At 43.9% G+C, this 10,308-nt stretch overlaps 1 protein-coding gene across 1 annotated transcript; it reads right to left on the bottom strand.

Annotated features, from left to right (window-relative positions):
• Positions 1-2,122: 2,122 nt before the first annotated feature.
• LOC136439503 (uncharacterized) lies at positions 2,123-9,396 on the bottom strand. The gene is made up of 10 exons (XM_066434920.1): positions 9,193-9,396; positions 7,379-7,455; positions 6,682-6,867; positions 5,553-5,735; positions 5,081-5,272; positions 4,517-4,718; positions 3,761-4,134; positions 3,353-3,615; positions 2,843-3,014; positions 2,123-2,611 (listed from the first exon to the last, which is right to left on the bottom strand). Exons 1-10 carry the CDS (start codon positions 9,195-9,197, stop codon positions 2,451-2,453), a joined length of 1,815 nt encoding a protein of 604 aa, XP_066291017.1. The 5' UTR covers positions 9,198-9,396; the 3' UTR covers positions 2,123-2,450.
• Between the last annotated feature and the right edge of the window lie 912 nt (positions 9,397-10,308).

The following is a 10,308-nucleotide window of genomic DNA, read 5'->3' as shown; positions in this document are numbered from 1 at the left end:
TGAGATGACATTTGCAGGGAACGCCTATCTGGTCTAACAAGTGAGGCTAGGACAATGGCTGACTACAAAATTTGAACTAAAATGTCAACGTATCATATCAACACTTCTATGCAGTAGCTATGAACAAATCCGTAAAAGGCTGAAAAATAAACCAAAAAAAAGAAAGAAATAAGAAGCGGGCAAGACAGAAAAATCTAAATCAAAACGTTTTGGGTTATTGTAACGCCGATTGAACTGAAACTTGTGAAGAATCATCAAATCCACAGAGCAGGCTATTCCATTATCAACTTGAAAAAGGTACCTTGTTTGTTTTGAATCATTTAATGTATGTGATGAGCGTGTTCCCGTCGTTGAGAACACCATGTTAGGTCAAAAGGCACAACACAATCACACAAAGAATTCATGATGGTGTTTATTTAAAAAAAAAAAATCATTATTGGGTAGGCCGACTACTCTCTCTTCGCAGCCAGGGGCTGAATTGCGAGGGAGCGCACACTTGGCGGGGCTAGATCGCAAGGGTCTGGGGCGGCTGCCATTCGGCGCTGCCACTGTGGCTGCAGAAAAAGTTATACGCCCCCCCCCCCTCCCTCATGAACGCTATTTCGTCAGCCTCACAGTACACTTTGGCCTTTGAACCCAATCACGGTACAAACCTGTTAAACATGTTCACTTTGTTTACAAATGTTACAATTACGTGACAACGTTTTTGTGACTGAGTCTGAGACAAACAAAATACCACATATGTTCCCCTTAACGTAAGTAAAAGACAATGACCACGACGTTTGAGAAACCTTAATCTTTTACTTTCTGAGTGGTTATTCTCTACGCAATGAGAAAGTATGTGTTTGTTTAACGGAGACGTGTGTTTGCACCTACAAGCTTACGTCAAGCCATTGACGCAAGAGTATTCTTAAAGATGTTCAAGTTGAGCGCATTCATTCGTTGCTTTAAAAGTGACACATTCGTAACACATTATCTCAACGCTGAATGACCTTGCTTCCTCTGAGTGACGGCATTAAGCCGTTAATGCCACACACAATACCCACTGATGTCATGGTTGAATGATCCACAATGACAACACTACAACTTACCCTTACAGATATGTTTGATCTGAGCTCAGTAATTGGTCTGTTAAACTACAGAAGACTCGAAGGTCTGATCTCAAGAGGGGACTGATCATTAACCATCAGAAATGACAGCTGCCTTATGATGGTGTAGAAGCAGAGATATAAGTGTCGGGACGGTACATTTTTCATGTGATGATGATTCGTTTTCATTTACAAATATTTAGGGATTCTTCTAACTCGTGTTTAATCATGTTATTCGTTGTGTGGAGGATATGAATGTGTACAAGCGACCCCTGGCAATTATGTTGTATACAGCAACCAGATGTCATAAATGGTGCTTTTATGTCTTGTTGGGATTTTATGTCTAGTTGAGCTATTGATAGGTTCCAAAATGTTTGTATTTGTACCCTGTATAGAATCATTCAATTATAAGCACGCAAGTTGATACACACAATTTTGAAAATTGTGAATCATTTATCACCAGTAAACATTAATATTAATTGAATTAAAAGATCCACAGACAGCGCATCGATGCCCCGCAAAACAATTTATTAAAGTAAAGAGAGAGAAATCAACATGCCCACACATATACCTCTCTTGATGTTAAATGAACCACAAACTGAAATTATGCATAACAAGTTGCTCAACAATCTGTCTAAGAATTCTGAAATTGAACACATTAAAGCATGTGTACAAGGTAATCCAATATCGCGATGAAAACTATTAAAGTCATGATATGATATTAAGTAAATGGTCAACTTTATTCCATAGTCACCTCCGTACATTACAATGCTAATTGAAGTCACCGTAGAATCATCTATAAGTTGTGTACTGAGCGCAGACAGAAACAGAGTGATAGACAGAAACATTATGCCTGAAATTCGCATCTGTGACATTGTAATTAACTGCAGATCTTTATATTGTTTCTAAAATATTTCTACTATAACATGTCTGTAAAGCCACTATTTCAATTAAACCATTTCTAATGATATTTGTAAAAATAACATTACGGATGAAGCTTAGATTCTAGTGATGCAAAGAAAATGACAAAGAAATACCGGTTACTTTTCTATCCATGCAATACATGGGAGACTCTTCTATTACTGTTGCTCAATCACTATAAGAAGCCATGATATGTATACTATTGTCCATCTGCATCAATATTCTCATCACCATCGCCATCATTATCCTTCTGTGCAATCTTATATTTAATCCTCAAGTTCATACACTAGATTTAACGTTTGTTTTCTACATAGGTATATATAAGCATGAGCATGCAGAATTTTTAAAAAAATGCATCTGAAGCTCTTTCGGTAATCATCCTATCAAACAAAAGTAGCACACAGCTGTTAGAGAGCGAACAAATTGTGATACCCATGCAGTCTACCCCCTAGTTTCTCCCTCCTCTTCGTCAGCTGGTGCACGGCATTGAGCGGGAGGTACGGGCGGGGACAGTCTCGCAGCCTGGGCGTCGGCTTGGGCAAACACGTCACCCGGGAGTAGGGGAATACGCTTCTTCGGGCAACACGCTGGCGATGCCGGAACTGTGGCAAAAGATTGCATCAATAGTATTAGAATGTCGTCTGAAAAATTGTTTTGGAAATGGGAACGATGTCCTTTTACTTCTGGTTGATTCTTGCAATTCCCTACATAATAACTACAGTAACTAGCGTTTATTGAGTAAAGAAGCAACAAAAATTGAGCCGAATAATTTGTAGTACACAATAGCTGCACAATGTATCATCATATTGCCAGTTGCAGTTACTGAAACGTACCTTTCTCGCAGATGAAGTTCTTGAGCACTGTGCAGTAGTGGTTGTTCCATTTGTAACTGAAATATGAGCGGATCTCGACACATTTCTCTCCGCCTGAGTCCGGTTGGCCGGGAGACCAGTCATTGAAGTCACCACCGCCCAGCACGCTTCCGTCACTCCAACGGTACTGTCCCTGTCGAAATATTCAAATATTCGCTATCAACATGAGCTGAAACCATTGGGTCTTTCCATGTACGTTGGTTGGCCTTTAGTTGTTCCATACTGGTCCCATACGTCAATTGATCAAGGAGGCTAATGTCCAGTAAATAAGCTAATAGATAGTAACAGAACAGCTGGTTTCTAACATTTAAAGGGTCGCACATTGCCTTTTCAAAACTTAACTGACTGATGTTGTTGACGTTTGAACCAAACTGAAAAACGATACCATTCACACATTCTAAATAATGTAAGTATATGTAAAACCAATGGAAAAAAATATAGACAGTAAGCATAAAGACAGTTTAAACTCACAGAAGGAGCAGTCAGATCATCCAGACCGATCCAGGTTTCGGCATTCACGGTTGTACCGGCGCCGTATGTGGTTTGAATGCGGTTGACGATGAATGTGTTGAGTGCGGCTGACTTGATGACCACCAATCGGGCGCCATCAGCCCTGCAGGCCTGGCTAGCCGCCTGGTAGTTTCTACGGTCCTTTCTGGTAGAGGTAGAGAAGAACCGCAGGCACTTTGTGTCCCCGCCCGCTTCGACGCGCTCGTAGTTTGCCGGGCAGGTGACTGTGGACGAGATTTCGTGAAAAAGGTCAGATGTACATGTAAAGATAAAGGTCCCATAGCATTAGATAAGAGAACTGCCTTCAATATATTGAAACTTTACTGGCTTGAATGTCTTTATATTAAAGGAGATCAAACGTAAACGTACAAGTCTGGTTGTGGCAGCAGATCTGGTCGTGCATGCTTGCCGTGATGCTCTTCAAAGCGCTGAAGTCGGGCAGCCGGTAGATGTAGTCCGGGCAGCTGGCGATCTGGGCAAGCTGGGCGCTGTTGGCGCAACCCCCGACGCCGATGGCGAACGTCTGGACGCCCATCCCGTGCAGAACCGACGCCGGCCCGGCCACATTTGGAGGATACGAGTAGCCGTCGGTCAGGACGATCACCACATCGGGAGCGTCAGGTCGGTTGCCGTTGCCTGGCAACAGCATGGTGTTAGCCACGTAGGTGAGAGCTGCACCTGTGTTGGTACCACCGCTAGTGGCTGTCGGCATGGCGCTTACGTCAGCCAGGACGTCTGCTTTGCTGAGGAGACAATGAGAGAAAGTTATAATCTTTCACAAAAGCGACAGTCATCACAGTACATTCTTTCTGTATATGATGGGTGATACAAGTAGCAAATTGTTAATGGTTATGCTTCAGACAATATCATCCCTAGTACTCTCGAGTGTCAGGGCAGCTACACTCGACGAAGAATGTTGCGACGCACACAAAGCGTGGTCTAGGTAATGGCTACCATCACACACACACACACACACACACACACACATATACACACACACACACACACACACACACACAAACACACACACACACACACACACACTCACACACACACACACACACACACACACACACATCAGCAACAGTTTACAAATTACACTCATATGAATATGAATTAACTTACTTGTCGTGAGTATTCAAGTGGAACTCATGGATGACGGAGCTGCTGTATCTGATCACGCCGATTTGGGCGTCCAAGACACCGACCTGAAGCCGATTGACCAGCGCCGCAACGAAGTTCTTAACCTTCACGAACTCCGAGTCCGGGATACTTCCCGAGTAGTCCAGCACGAACACGATGTCCGGGCGGCAGCATCCAATTTTATCTGGAGGTATTAGAGATCAAGAGCTTTAATACCTTTCACACATTCAGAACCTTTCCATGACTTTAAGTTGCTCCCGACAACTACCAAAACAAGATAGGCGATGTATTGGGCCTGAAATCCATCCTATTCTAGCTACATGTCGCTTGGATATTATATCATTCCCTATGACACTGGCGCATTCACAGGTCATCAGGCCTTCTTTTTACTAGATGGAGATCGCTGAGCGACCATACAGCGACCAAAATTGGATTTGAGTGATTCTTGATGTCATAATTAGATTTTGATGCAAGATGTAACAACTTGACGTAAGAGAGAACAAAACGGGAGTGTTATGAATTTGGAAGGCAGACGTAAACACTCACCGACACAGTCGCACACCAGATTTGTGCCCGACCAGTGGCCGTTGGACAGGCACCTCCTAATGTAGTCCCCGGACACCTCCTTGCAGTACTCGTTCCTGTTGGTGCACTTGTAGTAGCAGTTCTCACCAGTGGTGTAATATGGGCTACAGCCGAACCTGGTAGTATCTGCTACCGTTGGCGGATTCACACATCCTGAAATAAAGAAGAAAGCAATGGTTTACAACGCTTTATCAGCTCGGCCGGAATTCGAACTCATGACTTACACAATGCAAGGCGAACTCTCCACTCTTTTGGCAATTGCAGGTGAAATTTGTAACTCTCGCACACACCAGGTTGGACCCAGTCTAGACCACGACTAGTTGGTGTCTGGACCTACGGTCACGCAAACGCTGGAACAAAATTTCCACGCTAGGGCGCTTACAAAAAAATTTCATCAATGTATCATCCAAAGATAGGTCCCCAAGTTTCTTACCTCTCCTACACACCAGATTGGTCCCAGTCCAGACCCCATTAGTACAGGTCCTCACGGTACTGCCCGAGACTTGGGTGTAACCGCGGCGGCAGCGGTAGGTGCACCTCTCACCGCTGGTGTAGGGAGAGTAACAGCCGCGACGGTAGGTGTAGGCCACGGTCGGCGGTGTCGAGCATCCCGGTGCTATCCACGCTCCTTCACAGCGTCGTAATAAATTGACTTGTTCCACTGAATAGGCGAGTGCGAGTCTTTTATGCAATTCACTTTTTGGCCGCATGAGGGCTACTATAGCGGTTTGTTCGCAAAGACAGCCCTGGGACAGAGAGCGTATTTTTGGTGCGCGAAGCATGCTGGGAGGACGGTAGTATCCTGGGGACGTGAATGTATGCTACCGTAGCAAACTCCCTTCCGTGACATAACTCCCCTCTCGGCAATCTAGAAGGGTAATCTAACACCCTCGCAGCCCCACCAAATTAGGTACATTTTAAAGTTCCCTTTGATATAACGTATCACCATTGTGGCAACATTTTACCCCCGAAATAGTAAACTTTCGTCTTGTTTTCGCCTCGGTAACTGTAGAAAATATTAGCTAACTAGTGTACAGTCACACGTTGTATAGAGACGCACACAAGAGTCACACAACTTACGATTTGCTAAGGTAATTGAGACAAACACAAAACAAAACAAAATGACAGCCGTGGATTCCATATAGTTTTATTTTGTGTATTGGTTGAGCCCACGATCTAAACCTATGGCTTCTTCGCGGCGCTGGGTACGAGCGTGGGTGCTATCATTGATAGAAAGAAAACGATTCGATTGATGATTGGGCTCTTGTTTATGTCTAAACAGAAAAGCTCTAGTTTGTATGTGGTTATATAAGAAGAAAAGGAGCCGTTTCTTTTTCACAGTATGCATGTTGCTATCCCAAGATAAAAACCGAATTGTATCCTATCATGAGCGCTTCCTGGTTATTCAACAAATTCCGAGACTCGGCCTTGTTATCATGCAATATGTAATGGTCGTCAAATCCATGTATTGTAACGAGCTGCTCCCGTGCCGCGTGCCTGCGAAGCTGTTGTGTTACGATGAAGGGCGGTTATAACGTCATACAGATACAGAAGTTCCTTACCTGGCCTACAGACCAGCATGGCTCCGGTCCAGACCCCATTAGTACAGGTCCTCACGGTGCTACCGGACGCTATGGTGTACCCAGGCCGGCAGCGGTAGGTGCATCTCTCGCCGTTGGTGTAGGGAGCTCTACAGCTGCGTCGGTAGGTAGTGGAATGGGTGGGTGGTGTAGAGCAGTACCTAGTCGCTTAAGAGGCCCCTCTGAAAAGCAGTGGTAACCACTGAGCAGGGCCACCCTGGATAAATATGACAGAATAAAAATAAAAGAGAAAAAATGTATATAATTAGACGGATGCTTTTTCGGACAATGGAAAGACTTCTGTACTCGGGCTAGGGCATCGTAACATTGCGTAACACGACTACTGTGTCGTTCCTTTGGTTTACAATTACGGCCATAGCATCAGCAGCTCTACTAACGGGCTAGTTATTAGGAACACTCCATCGAGGCCAAGGCCAGACCAGCCCTTAATAACAGTAGTTTGCAATATTTGGCCACGGTTAAAACTTTAAATAAAGACAATTCAAACTCTACAAATTGACAAAATTTTAATTTCGCACTAAAGACGTTTCCCATGGCGTGCACCCATTCTAGACTTTACAGCTGGTGCTAGAAAAAGTTGACGTCAAGTCCCCTGGGACTAAGAATTTGTCGGTATTTTCCGTCCGTCAGCAAATTCCGGGACTTGGACAGTACTTACGGAATGGACGAATGCGGAACGCGCTGGACTGCAGTACCAGGACAGACGTCACCAGCAGGACGAGGCAGACTTGGAACCTGGGGAATCAGAAAGAAACTCTGTCAGCGTTCAACTTGGTGACATGGAAACAGGAATTGCCTTGGTGGACCAAGGTTTGTAGTCGAAGCCGGGAAGAAACAATTTTGATGAGGCCAAAAGCAATATGCCTATATATTGTCTTCAACAATCTTTACATCTCAAACATCTACATCAATGACATGGGCTGTAATAAATAACATGTCCCATTTTATTCAAAAGCTAGCATCACGTATATATTTAGAGCATGTCCACTTTTGTAATTACTTTCGCCTCAGCACTCTGGCATTGTTACACTAGACTTGAGGGAAGACAAGAAAGCTCGATGCTCTGCGCATGCACGAGCCCGCGGCAGTCTGGGGGTCGGCAAAAACTCGTCTCCATTGTGACGTCATAATTATCATGGTCTATTCACAGCACAGCTGTAGTTACAACCAATCATCCAGTTACTTTCACCTAAACAGCCTGACATTGTCAGTCATATCTGACTTCAGAAAAAAGGGAGGAGACACGACAAAAAACCTTAAGCATATCTGACCGGCAAACTCTTGATATTCTTTGAGGATGTATGCACAAGCTTAATTGATTTTAAGATGAACCCCAAAGCGATTTTCAGCGCGTCGTTTTAAATACTTGATAGTTAACACCAGTCGGCACCTCCCACATTACACACGCTAGACCTGGTGAACATGCTACAGTCGCGGGGTCAGGTCACGTCTCACGCGTACAGCCCGTTACTGGCCATATTTTCCCGTTTCCGTGTGTTTTAAACTTGCCAACTGAGTAACAGGCAGTTGGAATGTCACTGCCGAAGAAGCGACTGAACATTGGAGGAAACCATGTCGTCTGGAATGTTCTTCAGTTGAAGGGCCCGGGGCGTCACACAGTTCGACCGTCTTTGTTTTGTTGATCACCAGAAGGTGAAGAAATATTAAAATCGCCAGAGTTTATTTATCGCCTAAAAATCGACCCTACCACATCGGACGGGGCTCGGTGACGAGCAAACATCGGTCGATCCCCTGAAACCACGCTGTGATCGACAGGATTCTGGCCGTATTACTGTCGAAATGCAGACTCGTCGGAAGAGCTATTTTCCAGCTTTGTGACTCCGACTTAAAATATCAGCATGCCGGGGGGGGGGGGGATGGACAACCCCACTACCGTGCCCACTTGCATCGGAGACGATGTCCTATTTGAACAGTTCATCACTCATCCCCGATAAAAAAAGTCAATACATCTGTTGAATTACAGTGTTTCACCGCTATGATCTGACAAAGTCGCTAGAAAATCTGTTGTAAAGAATTAAAAGAAAGAGTCAAGAGAACGAGCGGTGTTTATTACGTTGCATGTCGCCAAAGTGCAATTCTTTTGCAAACCAAGGTCATTTAAGTTGGCAACTTTAGATCATAAATCTTCTCGGTACATAGAAATTCAACCGAGAAAACAACCAAGGGAAAGAGGCCAAAATCTTAGAGCTAAACGCCATTTCATGACAGAAAGAAACAAAAAGCACAATCTATTAGCTGATCAGAAACATTTTTGAAAAACTTTGGACGAGGTCGTATCACCGAGTTAGCATAAAATTCCACAGTAACAAATAAAGAGTAAAGTCCTGGGGAAATTGTGGTAACCATCTACCTTTTCATGAAAGGAATGAAAAGAAGAAATATAACTACACCAACAGCAACATATCGTGGGAAGTATTGATGGAAAACATCAAAAAGAAGACTATAACTTACTTCATGTCGTAGGTGAAGACACCGCGCGCTCAGAATGTTTGTCGGGAGCGTGGTACGGGTGAATCTTTCTGTCAGCCGAAGCTCGCCAGACTGGGGATTGGGGCGACAGGCCTTGTTATTTGTACTCTTTTTGATAATTTATCAATTAAAAAGGGAGTGATTTCTCGGTAAAATCAGTCTGTTTTACAATCGTCAAACTCCCCTCCTATTCATGTTCAGCCAGGTAGCTCATAATTGTGAATATTCATGAGAAGGCGGTGCTTGTCTCTTTGTGATGTAAGAAGACAGACGGATGACGTTGAGCCGGTCCCATTGTCTCTTATAATGTAAAGTAGCCCCGGAAAGTCCCGAAATTTTCTTGGGGGAATATTTAGCAACATGTCACAATATCTCGCAACATTTCGCAATATTTCGCAACGTTTCACCTTGGCCAGAAGCCAATGATATTTAGCTGTATACGAGGATACATATTTTTGAACGATGCATCGGTTAAGTCTGCTATCTATTATTACATTTGCACATGTTACACTCAACTTACAACTACTAATCAGACCATTCCAGTTAGAGTGGTCGCAACGTTGTGTCAGGGCACGCTCGTACCCAGCGCCGCGAAGAAGCCATAGGTTTAGATCGTGGGCTCAACCAATACACAAAATAAAACTATATGGAATCCACGGCTGTCATTTTGTTTTGTTTTGTGTTTGTCTCAATTACCTTAGCAAATCGTAAGTTGTGTGACTCTTGTGTGCGTCTCTATACAACGTGTGACTGTACACTAGTTAGCTAATATTTTCTACAGTTACCGAGGCGAAAACAAGACGAAAGTTTACTATTTCGGGGGTAAAATGTTGCCACAATGGTGATACGTTATATCAAAGGGAACTTTAAAATGTACCTAATTTGGTGGGGCTGCGAGGGTGTTAGATTACCCTTCTAGATTGCCGAGAGGGGAGTTATGTCACGGAAGGGAGTTTGCTACGGTAGCGAGTTTGGCCTTCTCCGCGCCGCGAAGAAGCCATAGGTTTAGATCGTGGGCTCAACCAATACACAAAATAAAACTATATGGAATCCACGGCTGTCATTTTGTTTTGTTTTGTGTTTGTCTCAATTACCTTA

Source organism: Branchiostoma lanceolatum, chromosome 8, assembly GCF_035083965.1.
Source record: "Branchiostoma lanceolatum isolate klBraLanc5 chromosome 8, klBraLanc5.hap2, whole genome shotgun sequence".
In the NCBI taxonomy this organism is placed as follows: domain Eukaryota; kingdom Metazoa; phylum Chordata; class Leptocardii; order Amphioxiformes; family Branchiostomatidae; genus Branchiostoma; species Branchiostoma lanceolatum.
The sequence above is the reverse complement of the archived record's forward strand: the minus strand, read 5'-3'. Positions and strand labels throughout refer to the sequence as shown.

Bases quoted from the DNA above. Each gene is read 5' to 3' on its own strand.
- LOC136439503 (XM_066434920.1), bottom strand. The intron at 6,868-7,378 runs GTAAGTACTGTC...GGGCCTCTTAAG, and splicing joins GTTCCGCATTCGTCCATTCC to CGACTAGGTACTGCTCTACA. The intron at 5,273-5,552 runs GTAAGAAACTTG...TCTTTATTTCAG, and splicing joins CAATCTGGTGTGTAGGAGAG to GATGTGTGAATCCGCCAACG.